The 18,652-nt window shown below is 35.0% G+C and overlaps 1 protein-coding gene across 5 annotated transcripts in view; it reads left to right on the top strand.

Moving 5' to 3' along the window:
- The window catches only part of LOC149781206 (uncharacterized), a 151,828-nt gene that overhangs the window by 110,110 nt on the left and 23,066 nt on the right, over nucleotides 1-18,652 (top strand). For 4 of the 5 annotated variants that reach the window (XR_016414654.1, XM_089935271.1, XM_089935272.1 and 1 more), the window contains exons 8-10: nucleotides 1,941-2,042; nucleotides 6,503-6,593; nucleotides 16,144-16,467. Coding sequence is in view for 4 of the 5 variants with exons in the window: in XM_089935271.1 (XP_089791397.1) it covers nucleotides 1,941-2,042; nucleotides 6,503-6,593; nucleotides 16,144-16,467 (517 nt within the window). In the remaining variant the exon portion in view is untranslated. The remainder of the gene's footprint in view (nucleotides 1-1,940; nucleotides 2,043-6,502; nucleotides 6,594-16,143; nucleotides 16,468-18,652) is intronic. The other variant, XM_089935273.1, reaches the window with a different exon arrangement.

Below are 18,652 nucleotides of genomic sequence, written 5' to 3'. Positions count from 1 at the left end.
TGGACACAGTAAAATGGCTGTTTGGACACAGTAAAATGGCTATTTGGACACAACAAAATGAATATTTAATAACAGTAAAATAGATATTTCCATGTGGGAAATACAAGAGCAAGTTGCCATGAAGACTGTTAACACTACATCAGTTAGGGTATTAAATTCATATGTGCCATCCCTTATTTCCAAAAGTTAATTGTAGTCATGCTGGGGCATTATGCCAGTTTTCTGAAAATTAGAAATAGTAGTTACACTAACAAAAGCAAATTTAAGAAATTTGATTTTTTGTCTAGCCTATGACAAAAGTAGCAAAACGTGGTCACAGTGTCCATCCATCCATCCATCCATCCATCCATGCAATGTCAGTTTTGTTGGTTAAAATTATTTAGTGGGTATTATCTCATGTGGAAGCAGCTCATAGCATAAAACCACAATTGTCACTGATTGTGATACTGAGTATAGGTATTACTAATTGGACCAATCAGCTGATAGCTTAGAACCACAATTTTCATTGGTTGTAATACTGAGTATAGGTATTACTAATTGGACCAATCAGCTCATAGCTCAGAACCACGGTTGTCAGTGGTTGTATATAGTGAATATAGATATCACTCTTTGGACCATCATCTCACAGCATAGAACCACAATTGTCTGTTTGTTACATTGAATATAAGTATAAGTAATTGGACCAATCCGCTGTTGTTGCATTAAAACAAAATCATATTTTAGGGGGAGGTCTGGCAATTTGATAATCAGTGAAGAATGTTCCTCTAATTAAATAGAAACCAGCAATAAAATCTGAACAGAAAATAAAATGTTACTGGATTTTATGTAGGAACAAACAGGTGTTGTTGGTTGGTTTCAGAAAGGTCACATGCACTTTAATTTCCAGTCATTTCATTCAGATGCCACTATTTTTTAAAAATACAGCATAACCGATGCTGAATTTCAGCTCTGCTGATCATAGAGCAGAAAGGCTTTTGCAGTGGCCTGATGTCCATCATTCTTTGTCCAAGATCTGTCCATCCATTAGCCCAGGTTTGTTATCTGTTTCCTCCAAAACTACTAAGGGTGCAAGGGACAGTTTTTGTGTCAAATCTACCTGCCTAATATTTTAAAAAACATACAAAAATAATTTTTTTAAAAAGGTCCACATTTTTGGATAGCTATGTTAAAACAAAACATCAGTATATTATTCACTTGACCTGAGAAGTCAAAAGCTATTCACAGCTAAAGATGTTGATGCACCCCAACCCCATATTTTTCATGTCATAAGGTCATTTGTAATGCCAAGTGATGCTCCCCAGTTGATAATTCTAATAAATATTGTATATATAGCCTGATATAGCTTGTCCTCAATGAAAGCTCAGCTATCCAATATTGTTATCACAGCAGCCATTTGAAAATCTTGTTACTGCTAATATTTCTGAATGGATGTTTATTATATAAACATGGAGTTTTCACTATATGAGCTTTCATGATATAAAAATGATCCTAAATAAAATGATACTGATCTGACAACCAATATGGACACAGTGGCAACCAGCTTGAAAACTAAAGTCCTGTTATAGGGTTTTCACAAAAGTCTTCTAACTGTGCCTGGTTTATCCCAAATGAAATTGGTACCAGTCTTGAATCCAGTTTGACTGCCATAGTGGCTAATTTGAAAATCTTGTCACTAAAGAATATCAGATGGTTTCAACACTTAGCAGATAAAAAATTTAAAAATTCTTATCATAAAATAATCAGGAAATTCTTTTTAGGCAGTAGAGCATCAGTGTCCTCTAGGGACTCTTGTTTGATAGCTTTTGTTCAGGTTAGTGACTAACATAAGATGGTCTAGATGCATCTGAACTAATGCACTGGATTTCATAACATGTAGAAAAATGAAGGAAATATACCTGGAACTGAAACCTTGAATATAAAGACAGTCTTTACTGTTTCAGCACATCAATGCCATGTCTCAGGGTAAAACTCCAGTAGGTATCTACCAACACCTGGCAAGAAGCGCCATCATGAATGAGGATGGAACTTACATCATCAGAAAGGTTATTATTATAGTAAACATTTAAAACTTTGAATCAATTAAAGTTAATAATATTAATCAGACACATTTTCTGGCTTTAGTGAATCCATGATAACTTTTTTTGACAGACCATCATCTAATGTATATTATCTGTCATCCATTCTTTTTCAGATATTTATCTGTCATCCATTCTTTTTCAGATATTTATAACTGCTGCTCAGTGGCAGTCAAGGTGTTGATTTGGTTGAGAATTATCTATCAATTTGTTTTGCTATTTCTGTGTTCAATGTTGGTGGACATTCTGCTCAGAGTGACAATACATTCATGTGTTTGCACTTGAAGGCAGTGTGACAATACATTGATGTAGTAGTACGTGAAGGCAGAGTGACAATACACTGATGTAGTAGTACGTGAAGGCAGAGTGACAATACACTGATGTAGTAGTACGTGAAGGCAGAGTGACAATACATTCATGTGTTTGCACTTGAAGGCAGTGTGACAATACATTGATGTAGTAGTACATGAAGGCAGAGTGACAATACATTGATGTAGTAGTACGTGAAGGCAGAGTGACAATACACTGATGTAGTAGTATGTGAAGGCAGTGTGACAATACACTGATGTAGTAGTACGTGAAGGTAGAGTGACAATACACTGATGTAGTAGTACATGAAGGCAGTGTGACAATACATTGATGTATTAGTACATGAAGGCAGAGTGACAATACATTCATGTAGTAGTACGTGAAGGCAGAGTGACAATACATTGATGTAGTAGTACGTGAAAGCAGAGTGACAATACATTGATATAGTAGTACGTGAAGGCAGAGTGACAATACATTGATGTAGTAGTACGTGAAGGCAGTGTGACAATACACTGATGTAGTAGTACGTGAAGGCAGAGTGACAATACACTGATGTAGTAGTACGTGAAGGCAGAGTGACAATACACTGATGTAGTAGTATGTGAAGGCAGTGTGACAATACACTGATGTAGTAGTATGTGAAGGCAGTGTGACAATACATTGATGTAGTAGTACATGAAGGCAGAGTGACAATACATTGATGTAGTAGTATGTGAAGGCAGAGTGACAATACATTGATGTAGTACGTGAAGGCAGAGTGACAATACATTGATGTAGTAGTACATGAAGGCAGAGTGACAATACACTGATGTAGTAGTATGTAAAGGCAGAGTGACAATACACTGATGTATTAGTATGTAAAGGCAGAGTGACAATACATTGATGTAGTAGTACATGAAGGCAGAGTGACAATACACTGATGTAGTAGTACGTGAAGGCAGAGTGACAATACATTGATGTAGTAGTACATGAAGGCAGAGTGACAATACACTGATGTAGTAGTATGTAAAGGCAGAGTGACAATACACTGATGTAGTAGTATGTGAAGGCAGAGTGACAATACATTGATGTAGTACATGAAGGCAGAGTGACAATACACTGATGTAGTAGTACATGAAGGCAGTGTGACAATACATTGATGTAGTAGTACATGAAGGCAGAGTGACAATACACTGATGTATTAGTACGTGAAGGCAGAGTGACAATACATTGATGTAGTAGTATGTAAAGGCAGAGTGACAATACATTGATGTATTAGTACGTGAAGGCAGAGTGACAATACACTGATGTAGTAGTACATGAAGGCAGTGTGACAATACATTGATGTAGTAGTACATGAAGGCAGAGTGACAATACACTGATGTATTAGTACGTGAAGGCAGAGTGACAATACATTGATGTAGTAGTACGTGAAGGCAGAGTGACAATACATTGATGTAGTAGTACGTGAAGGCAGAGTGACAATACATTGATGTATTAGTACATGAAGGCAGAGTGACAATACACTGATGTAGTAGTACGTGAAGGCAGAGTGACAATACATTGATGTAGTAGTACATGAAGGCAGAGTGACAATACACTGATGTAGTAGTATGTGAAGGCAGTGTGACAATACAATGATGTAGTAGTACGTGAAGGCAGAGTGACAATACACTGATGTAGTAGTACGTGAAGGCAGTGTGACAATACATTGATGTAGTAGTACGTGAAGGCAGAGTGACAATACATTGATGTAGTAGTACATGAAGGCACAGTGACAATACACTGATGTAGTAGTACATGAAGGCAGAGTGACAATAAACTGATGTAGTAGTACATGAAGGCAGAGTGACAATACACTGATGTAGTAGTACGTGAAAGCAGTGTGACAATACATTGATGTAGTAGTACATGAAGGCAGAGTGACAATACACTGATGTTGTAGTACGTGAAGGCAGAGTGACAATACATTGATGTAGTAGTACATGAAGGCACACTGGCAATACACTGATGTAGTAGTATGTGAAGGCAGAGTGACAATACACTGATGTAGTAGTATGTGAAGGCAGAGTGACAATACACTGATGTAGTAGTACATGAAGGCAGTGTGACAATACATTGATGTAGTAGTACATGAAGGCAGAGTGACAATACACTGATTTAGTAGTACGTGAAGGCAGAGTGACAATACATTGATGTAGTAGTACATGAAGGCAGAGTGACAATACACTGATGTAGTAGTATGTGAAGGCAGAGTGACAATACACTGATGTATTAGTATGTGAAGGCAGAGTGACAATACACTGATGTAGTAGTACGTGAAGGCAGAGTGACAATACATTGATGTAGTAGTACATGAAGGCAGAGTGACAATACACTGATGTAGTAGTACATGAAGGCAGAGTGACAATACACTGATGTAGTAGTATATGAAGGCAGAGTGACAATACACTGATGTAGTAGTATGTGAAGGCAGAGTGACAATACATTGATGTAGTAGTACTTGAAGACTGTGAGAATACATTGATGTGTTTGCGCTTGAAGGTAGAGTGACAATACATTGATATAGTAGCATTTGAAGCAGTTTATCATAACATACATGAATTTAGTTTGGATACGAAAGAAGTTTGAAGACCTCTAAAAATAATAAATAATGTGGCAATATTGTGCAGTGCATTATATCCACATTATTTAAGTCCTTTGGGGATTTTGACTTGGAATTATTTGTGGGAGACTTTTATTATTAACCATTAATCATTAAAATCCCTTTGCAGATTTTAAGACTGTATTTGAGAAAATTATATATGCTTGACCTGGTTATACAAATTCTTTCAATTTTCAACATTTTGCTCACTTTCTATGCAGCTAAATTCAAAATTGAAACACCACCATTATGAAAGATTTGCATACAGCCATGGATGTAGGAAGAAAATTTAAAAGCTGTTGCTCTCCTAAATTGCACAAATTCAGAACTGTTTTATCAATGTAGTAATACATGTTATTTGTTTATAGTCTTTTTATTAATGTAGCAGTATACAATATTTGTTTATAGTGTTAACCATATTTTGGTGAAGAATGGAAATATCTATACAAATTGACATTAAAAGATATATATATATATATATATATATATATATATATATATATATATATATATATATATATATATATATATATATATAGAAATTGACATTATAAGATACATAGAAATTGACATTATAAGATATATAGAAATTGACATTGAAAGATATATATAGAAATTGACATTATAAGATCTATAGAAATTGACATTGAAAGATATATAGAAATTGACATTAAAAGATATATAGAAATTGACATTATAAGATGTATAGAAATTGACATAAGATATATAGAAATTGACATAAGATATATAGAAATTGACATTGAAAGATACATAGAAATTGACATTATAAGATGTATAGAAATTGACATATAAGATATATAGAAATTGACATTACAAGATATATAGAAATTGACATTATAAGATATATAGAAATTGACATTGAAAGATATATGCAAAAAAGAAGCTGTATATTTTTAGAGCAGATTTTAGGAAACATTTGATGGGTGAAGTAGAAACATTTTGCATTGTTTCCTTGTGGCATTGCCACTAATGGCAATACAATATTTCCACTTCTCTCTTTTTACTTTTTTATATTTACTAAATCTATGTAGATATTCCATATTTAGAGCCTAAATATGTATGTGAAATATGTAAATAGGTTTTATAAATTTTGTACTTAATGAATTGGCATCATAAATACAGATGTGTCCGCTAAGAAAGGCTAAGTGTATATGTATTTTATGAAATTAAAAAGGAAATTAAAAAATGTACTAGTTAAATATATTGTAATTATAAACAAAATTTAATTCACCTCAGCAAAACACCAAAGTTAAGATTTTAAAAAGAACCATTTATTAGATGGATAGAAGGTTGAATAATAATCAGACAAAATTCAGCCATTAATGAATCACTTGTCTTGCACTAGAAAATAACATATATGCATTTTGTGACAATTTTGCTTGTCTTTCTTTCACTGAATTAAATAATATTTTTTTAGTTGTTGAATATCTAATCCCTGTTTTTCCAACTTGAATTTATACATTATCTTTTTCAGAGTGGTTTATTTTCATCCACCTCCAATATTTCCAGTGCAAGTTGTGATACATTGAACATAGAACCAGGATCAGCAAAAAGTAACAAGAAAGGTGAGGAATCAACATGATTTAAGGTCATTCTTACAGCCAGGGATTCACAGTTTTGGGAATTATGGTTTATCAAATAAGAATTTTTAATTGCTTCGCCCTTGGCAAGTTGATACGCTCTTACATTTTATAATTTATATTCACCAAGGTTTTATTCATGTTGATAGAATAATGTGACATTTGTGGTTTTTAATGAGCATATTAAAAAAAAATATTTTTGCATATTTTCAAACTTTGTAATAAATGTTAACTCCACCCCTGCCCCAACCCAAGAACAGGAATGAGATACAGTGGTTTTGCATGCATGCCAACCATTGCGCTTTTGGCATAATCATTACACTTTTTTCCACAACATCACACATTATGCATAAACATATTTGGACTATGCGTTTCCGGTATAACCACCTCCCAAGGGAATTAATAATTTGTTGTCTCACTTTTTATTAACATCACATTAATCCCACAGACCGTATCCTAGAAAAGACGGCTTCTGCATAACTATGACATAAGAGTACGCTTGTCTGTAGACTTGCATACACTTTCCTAACAGTGTTATGTTCTATTTGTAGCAGCTGCCCTATTTCCAAGAAACATGCTGGTTTCTACTTTGATCCTTTTGACCTTGGTTTCTATTTATAGCAGCTGTATGGCTTAGTTAGGAGAGAAGAGACTGGTTTTCTGATTTTTAATCTCTGCTTGCAGATTCTTTGTTCTAATTCATATCTAGTATAGAACCAGTCTGGAGGTATTTGGCGCTAAAATTTGTCAGATTTATTATAGTCGATGACTGTGTTAGAGCAAAAATGTTTTTCAGATAATTTCACCGATGGATTAGAAAAAAACAAAAAAACAATTCATAGATAAATACATGAATTACATAATACAGCATTTCATTCTAGGGCAGCTTCACACCCATTGCAGGCTGCGTGGAAAGGGTTTTAATATTGATCATGGTGGCAAAACAAAGAAACCTTGAATTAGCTCTTTTTACTAATTCCAATACTAAGATAACTTCTTTTTTAAAGCAGAACTCAATTGTGGACAAGTTCTTAAAAGAACACGGACTACCCCTAGCAACAGAAGACTACATTGGTCCCTTGTTTAAACGGATATTTCCTGATTCCAAAGTTTCAGAAAATATGCATGTACAAGAACAAAATCATCTAATATTGTTAAGTGTTTAGCAGAAGATACTTCACTTAAATTGCTGAAACGATGAAAATTGGGCCATTTAGTATTGCCACAGACAGGAGTAGTGATTATGATGACAAAATGGTTGTACTCAGTCTGTGTAAGAGACTTTGATAATGAAAGGGCAAAGTCAGAGTGCTCTTCTTTCATTACCACAATTAGCAGTAGATTCCATGGGAGAGAACATTTTTGATTTGCTTGATAATGCTTTAAATAAACATAAGTTGGCAGAAGTTTATGGGGTTTTCAGCTGATAATGCATCAGTGATGACTGGAATTCATAAAAGAGTTGCATTCTGTATTTTGAAAAATGTCTCCATCAGTGTACATATCAGGTTGTCCCTGTCATTTAATGCACATTGCTGCTGAAAGGCTGCCGATGAATTAGAAGGAGAATTCCTGAAGTATCAAGTTGGCATTCTACCTGACAACGTACTTCATGCAGACAGAGTTGATGAGCACACCTTATTTCCCAGCTAAAAGACCCAATAACTGGAAGATATAAATTTCCTCATCTTTGTCAGGTTATGAAAGGAATATTGGTTCTTTACCATTCTAATGCTGACTGTGAGAGATTGTTCAGTATTTTTAACAAAAATAAACTGAATTCAGATCCAGGCTCAGTAACCCAGCACTTAGTGCTCTACTGGTGTGCAAAACATTCATAATCTCAGCTGGTACAATGTGTTTTGAGAGTCTGTTGCTTTTTAAAGCTAAAAGTGCTACATATGAAAACTTGAAGAGTAATTGATGTTAAAATATACATATATGCTCATTGAATTTTATCATGTTATATGTGGATTACTCTTTTTCTGCTCAGATTACTCTTTTTGTCCACTTGGATTACACTTTTTCCTCGCCAGGGGTTGGCATGTATGGTTTTGTGTAGTCTGTCTTTCCAGCTGCCAATTAATCTTTACATTACACTTAGCTTGTAAGCAAGATGTGTTATCAAAAAGACAATTGAGTCAAGCCAGACCAGACTGGATTTTTCATACCTTGAATGTGTCCCGAGACGTGGTTAGATTATGGTGACTGATATTTTTAGGTTCACATGACACTAAATAAAGGAAAGCAATATTAATTGGAGGAGGAGGGGTGAAGAGGTTGAGAGACATGTTTTTGGTTTTAAGAACAAATATAGAATTAATTTTGTCACCTGCTACAGCCGTTTGCACTTTATAAAACAAAATGTAAATACCTTTCTGTAGCAAAATAAATTTTTCACTCCAGAGCTTTTGACTTTTTCACGAGGTTTTCATCGGACGAATGATGACTGGACTGGAGTCATATAATCATCTAAATGTTGACCACGTGACAAAATCCTTCTCTACAATGGCGGGAGTTCCATTTGGGAATTAGAGTTCAACACCGACTCCCCCCTCCATGATTTCAGTAGCTGCCATTGTTTTTCTCCTTAGAGTATTATTCTCACTACTAAGTACTCTGATGTTATCTCAAGAGAAAGTAGGCCCTGATGCCATGTTCACCAAATGCAGTCAGGGATTCTGTGTTGATGTATAAGCGTTTTTTTACTCTTGTTTCAAGGCTTCTAGTGGTTGCCCCAAATGTAGTCATTCCCAGTTATCTCACTGGAGTTTATAGGTGATTGAACACATTTTGTTCAAAGGAGTGTGGTCTTTGGAATGTACCAAGATTGAGTGGGTGGTGTTATAAGGTTTATGGATGACATTAGCTCCACAAGTACATAACTCCAGAGCACAACAACGTATTTAATATTATTGCTTTCTATCTTGGACTTTTTGATTAACAGTGTTTGGTCCCAGTTTCTGTTTGCATTGATAAAACATTCTAGTATCACTATATTTATAAGCAGGTCCCCATTCTGTTTATATTAATACAACATTCTGGTATCACTGTTTTATAATTAACACATCGCCATTTCTGTTTACAATAATCAAAATTCCAGTAGCATTACTTTATTTACAGAAAAACACAATACTCATGGAAGTATTTATAATCACCAGTCCTTGTACATCTCCTGATTAAAGATTTCTTTACCTCAGGCTGATCTGACACCTGATTTTATAAGTGTATCTGATTAAAGGTTAAGACCTGAAGCTGATCTGACACCTGATTTTTAAAGTGTATCTGATTAAAGGTTAAGACCTCAAGCTGATCTGACACCTGATATTTAAAGTGTATCTGATCAAAGGTTAAGACCTGAAGCTGATCTGACACCTGATTTTTAAAGTGTATCTGATTAAAGGTTAAGACCTCAAGCTGATCTGACACCTGATATTTAAAGTGTATCTGATCAAAGGTTAAGACCTCAGGCTGATTTGACACCTGATTTTTAAAGTGTATCTGATCAAAGGTTAAGACCTCAGGCTGATTTGACACCTGATATTTAAAGTATATCTGATTAAAGGTTAAGACCTCAGGCTGATCTGACACCTGATATTTAAAGTGTATCTGATTAAAGGTTAAGACCTCAGGCTGATTTGACACCTGATATTTAAAGTGTATCTGATTAAAGGTTAAGACTTCAGACTAATCTGACACCTATATTAAAAGTGTATCTGATTAAAGGTTAAGACCTCAGGCTGATTTGACACCTGATTTTTAAAGTGTATCTGATTAAAGGTTAAGACCTCAGGCTGATCTGACACCTGATATTTAAAGTGTATCTGATTAAAGGTTAAGACCTCAGACTAATCTGACACCTATATTAAAAGTGTATCTAATTAAAGGTTAAGACCTCAGGCTGATTTGACACCTGATATTTAAAGTGTATCTGATTAAAGGTTAAGACCTCAGGCTGATCTGACACCTGATTTTTAAAGTGTATCTGATTAAAGGTTAAGACCTCAGACTAATCTGACACCTGATTTTTAAAGTGTATCTGATTAAATGTTAAGACCTCAGGCTAATCTGACACCTATATTAAAAGTGTATCTGATTAAAGGTTAAGACCTGAGACTAATCTGACACCTGATATTTAAAGTGTATCTGATTAAAGGTTAAGACCTCAGGCTGATTTGACACCTGATATTTAAAGTGTATCTGATTAAAGGTTAAGACCTCAGGCTGATCTGACACCTGATTTTAAAAGTGTATCTGATTAAAGGTTAAGACCTCAGACTAATCTGACACCTGATTTTTAAAGTGTATCTGATTAAATGTTAAGACCTCAGGCTAATCTGACACCTATATTAAAAGTGTATCTGATTAAAGGTTAAGACCTCAGACTAATCTGACACCTGATATTTAAAGTGTATCTGATTAGAGGTTAAAACCTCAGACTAATCTGACACCTGGTATTTAAAGTGTATCTGATTAAAGGTTAAGACCTCAGGCTGATTTGACACCTGATACTAAAAGTGTATCTGAATAAAGGTTAAGACCTCAGGCTGATCTGACACCTGATTTTTAAAGTGTATCTGATTAAATGTTAAGACCTCAGGCTAATCTGACACCTATATTAAAAGTGTATCTGATTAAAGGTTAAGACCTCAGGCTGATTTGACACCTGATATTTAAAGTGTATCTGATTAAAGGTTAAGACCTCAGGCTGATTTGACACCTGATATTTAAAGTGTATCTGATTAAAGGTTAAGACCTCAGGCTGATTTGACACCTATATTAAAAGTGTATCTGATTAAAGGTTAAGATTCCTTACTGTCCAGGATGACATTATCTAACTACGGTCTTGTGAAGGGAGTAGATGGGTCAGTTCAAAGAACAAAACAATAACAACATAAAAGCTTCACTTTTTGTTAAAAAATAATTATCTCAGGTATATAGTATATTGTCATGAGCACAGTGACTTGGTGTTAGAGCTTTTATTGCATCTCATTTGATAGAGGAAGGATGTCAGATCACTCTTTAGGTCACACAAGATCTGATGCCCTTTTGCTATCAAAACAACATGATACAATCACCCAGATCTAGTTACTGTATTGATAGCCTGCATATATATAACATATGTATATATACTGTAATACTGACAGGACATACAGATCTAATTACTTTTCATATCTACTGTAATACTGACAGAACATAGACATCTTCTTTTGGTATATATCTACTGTAATACTGACAGAACATACAGATCCAATTACTGTATATATCTACTGTAATACTGACAGAACATAGACATCTTATTACGGTATATATATACTGTAATACTGACAGAACGTCCAGATCTAATAACTTTTTATATCTACTGTAATTCTGACAGAACATATACATCTAAATACAGTATATATATATATATATATATATATATATATATACTGTAATACTGACAGAACATACAGATCTAATTATTGTATACATCTACTGTAATACTGACAGAACATCCAGATCTAATTACAGTATATATCTACTGTAATACTGACAAAACATACAGACCTAATTACTGTAGATATCTACTGTAATACTGACCGAACAGCCATCTAAATACTGTATATATCTAATGTAATACTGACAGAACATAGACATCTAATTACTAAATATATATACTGTAATACTGACAGAATATACAGATCTAATTACTGTATATACCTGCTGTAATACTGACAGAACAGCCATCTAATTACTGTATATATCTACTGTAATACTGGCAGAACAGAGATATCTAACTACTGTATACATCTACTGTAATACTGACAGAACATACAGATCTAATTACTGTATATATCTACTGTAATACTGACAGAACATACAGATCTAATTACTGTATATATCTACTGTAATACTGACAGAACATACAGATCTAATTACTGTATACATCTACTGTAATACTGACAGAACATACAGATCTAATTACTGTATACATCTACTGTAATACTGACAGAACAGTTGCTAAGCATTCAAGGTTAAGCAAGGTGTGTTTATCCATTTCCAGCTGCAATAAGTACAGTCGAACCCACTTATCTCGACCTCGGTTAACTCGCCAACCCTATTAAGTCGACGTTTTTGAAGTGGAACCGCCAAATTCTCTCTTTGTCTTAGCATTTTCTCATCGGTTATGTCGATTCTTTTATGTCGCCGAACCCTAATATCTCGAGCACAAAAGAAGGCCAAATTTGCCACTTAACGTCGGTTATCTCAATCCCCATGACCAATCGCTTTGTTTGTATCGACAACCCCATCTTAGCAGTGCATTGTTACATCATAATCTGCTTATGCTGACATCTGGGCCGAGTACTGTATGCTGTGACAGTCAATCATGCTACCGTACTATACCTACAACTGGCCACCTTCTGAAGACGCGAATAGAACAGATAAAAGTTACGGTTACAGAGACTTAAACTCCGCAAGAAGAAATAGCAAACAACAAATAAATAAGTTTTGCATAATTAAAAATAATTATTTATTTCTCAAAATACAGGAGTGAAAGAATCCCTATATTGGGTGTTCACTTATGCTACAGTAATATATACGGTCCAATATTGCCAGGTGTTGACTCGTGTAAGTTTCTTTCGTGGGAATGGAGATCCTATTTTGCAAGAACATGGTCTTTTGATAGTAACCGCGTGTACGATACTTTTCAGAGCTGTGTCAGAGTGAAATGACTCACGAATTTAATTTTGACACTGGTTAGCTTTTTGTAAAAACGAACTACACCCCGCACGTTTTTTGTGATTTTGTGAGCGATCTTTGTGTTTGCAATGTTGGAGAATATAATAAAGGTTTGTATCGAGAATCGACGGTGGTTTGTATTGTATACTGGTAAATCTCTGCTGTTAGTTGGTGCACATATGCTTTTGTTGTTAGCAAACATGTATGTACATTTTTATAGCATGCCGATCGCTTCATCAAACAAATCGCGGCAACGCTGTTGTGTAAAAAAAAACTCCAAAAACACGTGCATGTACATTCTCATTTATTAACGCACATCATGTACATAAAGAAATTTCAAGCACATGTTAATATATTGCCGCCATATTGGTTTTCGTTTATCTCGATCATCGGTTATCTCGACGCTTTTTGGCAAACCCCTAGGCCGGCGACATAACCGGGTACAACTGTATTTGTTTTTACACTTGTTTTAGAGAGGGATATATATGTATATATATGTAGGGTTATATTACAGAGATGCTTGATTTAGAGAGGTTTTTCAGATGGATAATAGGGTTATATTATAAATAGAGATGCTTAGTTTAGGGTGTTCTTGTATAGATTGTAGGACTGTAAAGTTGATACGGAACACATATGTAACAGAAAATTGTTCAAAGCACATCTATAGTGTGACATGTCTGAAAAAAGCAAGTGCAAGAAACTTCATTGACAGAAAACCTAGATCCCTGAATAAATGAGAATTAACAAATATTAACACAGAAAAAGGTTTGATGAATGAAAGAGGGGATGGGACATACAATGCCTTGCAATTCTGCAAATTTTATTTTTATGTCAATTTGTTGACTTTTTCATGGTAGTTCAAGGTTTCTATATCGACTTTGTGGATCTCCATTTTGAAAAATGAGACAATAAATAAAATATTTACTTATGTTAGTCATTACTCTTGTATGCCACAGTTATTAATTTCATTTTATACTGCCTACATCTTCAGTCTGCTCCATGTTTTTATCTTCAAAATTCCTACATTTCAATCTATTATATCTGCTTACATTTTGGTCGATTACATCTGCCTACATTTGAATCTATTACATCCGCTTACATTTCAGTTTATTACACCTGCCTACATTTCAGTCTATTACATCTGCCTATTTCTTCAATTTATTACATCAGCCTACATCTTCAACCTATTACATCTGCCTACATTTCAGTCTATTACATCTGCCTACATTTCAGTCTATTACATCTGCCTACATTTTAATCTATTATATCTGCCTACATTTCAATCTATTACACCTTTTTAGATTTCTTTCTATTACATCTGCCTACATTTTAGTCTATTACATCTACCTACATTTCAGTCTATTATATCTGCTTACATTTCAGTCTATTACATCTGCCTACATTCAGTCTATTACATCTGCCTATGTTTCAGTCTGTTACATCTACCTACATTTCGGTCTATTACCTCTGCCTGCATTTCAGTCTGTTACATCTACGTACATTTCAGTCTATTACCTCTGCCTATGTTTCAGTCTGTTACATCTACCTATATTTCAGTCTATTACCTCTGCCTACATTTCAGTCTGTTACATCTACCTACATTTCAGTCTATTACCTCTGCCTACATTTCAGTCTGTTACATCTACCTACATTTCAGTCTATTACCTCTGCCTATGTTTCAGTCTGTTACATCTACCTATATTTCAGTCTATTACCTCTGCCTACATTTCAGTCTGTTACATCTACCTACATTTCAGTCTATTACCTCTGCCTACGTTTCAGTCTGTTACATCTACCTATATTTCAGTCTATTACCTCTGCCTATGTTTCAGTCTGTTACATCTACCTACATTTGAGTCTATTACCTCTGCCTACATTTCAGTCTGTTACATCTACCTACATTTCAGTCTATTACCTCTGCCTACATTTCAGTCTGTTACATCTACCTACATTTCAGTCTATTACCTCTGCCTATGTTTCAGTCTGTTACATCTACCTATATTTCAGTCTATTACCTCTGCCTACATTTCAGTCTGTTACATCTACCTACATTTCAGTCTATTACCTCTGCCTACGTTTCAGTCTGTTACATCTACCTATATTTCAGTCTATTACCTCTGCCTACGTTTCAGTCTGTTACATCTACCTACATTTGAGTCTATTACCTCTGCCTACATTTCAGTCTGTTACATCTACCTACATTTCAGTCTATTACCTCTGACTACATTTCAGTCTGTTACATCTACCTACATTTCAGTCTATTACCTCTGCCTACATTTCAGTCTATTACCTCTGCCTACATTTCAATTTATTCAGTGTAATTCATTATAAAACTTACTATAAGATCGTATATGCTATAACTTCCATGGAGAGGATTATATAAGGAATACTGTATCATCTTTTAAAATGGTCCCACTATAAGGCAGTATACTGTATAGCACCATGGACATCATTATAATGGGGGAATATTGTATCATGTACTTCATTTTACGGTGGTCTCACTATATGGCAGTATACACAGTGACTCCCAGAATAAAAAATATGGGCAAGCTGCATCCAGATTGTACAACTTCCCTATAATAATTTACAGTATTACACTGCATCCAGATTGTACAACTTCCTTATAATAATTTACAGTATTACACTGTATCCAGATTGTACAACTTCCTTATAATAATTTACAGTATTACACTGTATCCAGATTGTACAACTTCCTTATAATAATTTACAGTATTACACTGCAGTTTCTTTTCAGTCTTAATGTAACATGTTGACTTTGATTTTGACATCATCCCAATATCTTTCATTTCAGAAGAGAAAGGGATCAGGGCAAACAGAATGGGGTCTTTCGCTCTTAGGGCCAGTCAGTTTTTGGACACTATAAGCAAAAAAACTTACAAGAAAACAGACCTTGTGGATATCAATAGCAAGAATGGGGGAAATGTCAGCAAGAATTCATCATCAGATAATGTTCTTCCAATCCAAAAGCCATCACTGACTGATCTTCCAGTCCAGAAGCCATCACTGACTAATTTTCCAGTCCAGAAGCCATCACTGACCAATACACCCACAAATCCTGCTGCACCAGTGGTTACTGTTACAGAGTCCTCAAAAGCAAAAGCTGCAAAACATCAAGGTACGATTTTATCATCTTTGGCTTGATGAGGGAATACATCAAAGTACAGTTTTGTCATCTTGTCCATAATGAGGCAAGACATCAAAGTACAGTTTTGTCATCTTTTCCATAATGAGGCACGATATCAAAGTACAGTTTTATCATCTTGTCCATAATGAGGCAGGACATCAAGTATAACTGTGTCATCTTGTCTATAATGAGGCAAGACACCAAGGTATAGTTTTGTCATCTTGTCCATGATGAGGCAGGACATGAGGGTATAGTTGTGTCATCTTGTCTATAATGAGGCAAGACATCAAGGTATAGTTTTGTCATCTTGTCTATAATGAGGCAAGACATCAGGGTATTGTTGTGTCATCTTGTCCATAATGAGGCTAGACTCAAAGTACAGTTTAGTCATCTTGTCCATAATGAGGCAAGACATCAAAGTACAGTTTTGTCATCTTGTCCATAATGAGGCAAGACATCAAGGTATAGTTGTATCATCTTGTCTATAATGAGGCAAGACATCAAGGTATAGTTGTTTCTTCCTTACCATAATGAGGCAGGACATCAAGGTATAGTTGTGTCTTGTTGTCTATAATGAGGCAAGACATCAGGGTATATTTGTGTCATCTTGTCCATAATGAGGCAAGACATCAAAATACAGTTTTGTCATCTTGAACATAATAAGGCAAGACATCAAGGTATAGTTGTATCATCTTGTCTATAATGAGGCAGGACATCAAGTCATAGTTGTCATCTTGTCTGTGATGAGGCAGGACATCAAGGTATAGTTTTGTCATCTTGTCCATGATGAGGCAGGACATCAAGGTATAGTTTTGTTATCTTGTCTATAATGAGTTAAGACATCAAGGTATAGTTTTGTCATCTTGTCCATGATGAGACAGGACATCAAGGTATAGTTGTGTCATCTTGTCTATAATGAGGCAAGACATCATGGTATAGTTTTGTCATCTTGTCCAAGATGATGCAGGACATGAGGGTATAGTTTTGTCATCTTGTCCATGATGAGACAGGACATTAAGGTATAGTTGTGTCATCTTGTCTTTAATGAGTTAAGACATCAAGGTATAGTTTTGTCATCTTGTCCATGATGAGACAGGACATCAAGGTATAGTTGTGTCATCTTGTTTATAATGAGGCAAGACATCAAGGTATAGTTTTGTCATCTTGTCCATGATGAGGCAGGACATCAGGGTATAGCTGTGTCATCTTGTCTGTGATGAGGCAGGACATCAAGGTATAGTTGTATCATCTTTACCATAATGAGGCAGAACATCAAGGTATAGTTGTGTCATCTTGTCTATAATGAGGCAGGACATCAAGTCATAGTTTTGTCATCTTGTCCTTGATGATGCAGGACATCAAGGTATAGTTGTGTCATCTTGTCTATAATGAGGCAGGGCATCTAGGTATAGTTGTTTCATCCTTACCATAATGAGGCATGACATCAAGGTATAGTTGTGTCTTCTTGTCTATAATGAAGCAGGACATCAAGTCATAGTTTTGTCATCTTGTCTGTGATGAGGCAGGACATCAAGTCATAGTTTTGTCATCTTGTCTGTGATGAGGCAGGACATCAAGGTATAGCTTTGTCATCCTTACCATAATGAGGCAAGACATCAAGTCATAGTTTTGTCATCTTGTCCGTGATGAGGCAGGACATCAAGGTATAGTTTTGTCGTCTTGTCCGTGATGAGGCAGGACATCAAGGTATAGTTTTGTCATCTTGTCCGTGGTGAGGCAGGACATCAAGGTATAGGACATACTGTATATAAGTCAGATTCAACTCCATATAACATCGATCCTCATCTGTCATCGCACATTGTGCTGGCATATCTGGGTCTGTGCAGTTTGTACTTGGATCTGACTTATATGTCATTTTATATATTAGGTATGATTGTACACTGTCAGTTAATGTTCTTGCTTTCATTCTTCCAGTAGACATCAGCATTCAGTTTTTTCATTTATCTACAGTTTTCTATGTACATCATCAGACTTCATCAGAAGGAATGCTATTCACCCACTAGAAAATAGTTACACTAGAAAATAGTTACACTAGTCATTGATTACTTGATTTATTTTCATTTAGTTCCATTTGACAGACATTGTTACTTATGCAGTCTTGAAAATTATTGAATATGTTTTTCTTTTCAAGGATTTCTTTTAGCAATTATGAAAA

This window comes from Sinohyriopsis cumingii, chromosome 15 (genome assembly GCF_028554795.1).
Source record: "Sinohyriopsis cumingii isolate HCF-2022 chromosome 15, ASM2855479v2, whole genome shotgun sequence".
NCBI classification, from domain to species: Eukaryota; Metazoa; Mollusca; class Bivalvia; order Unionida; family Unionidae; genus Sinohyriopsis; species Sinohyriopsis cumingii.
The sequence above is the reverse complement of the archived record's forward strand: the minus strand, read 5'-3'. Positions and strand labels throughout refer to the sequence as shown.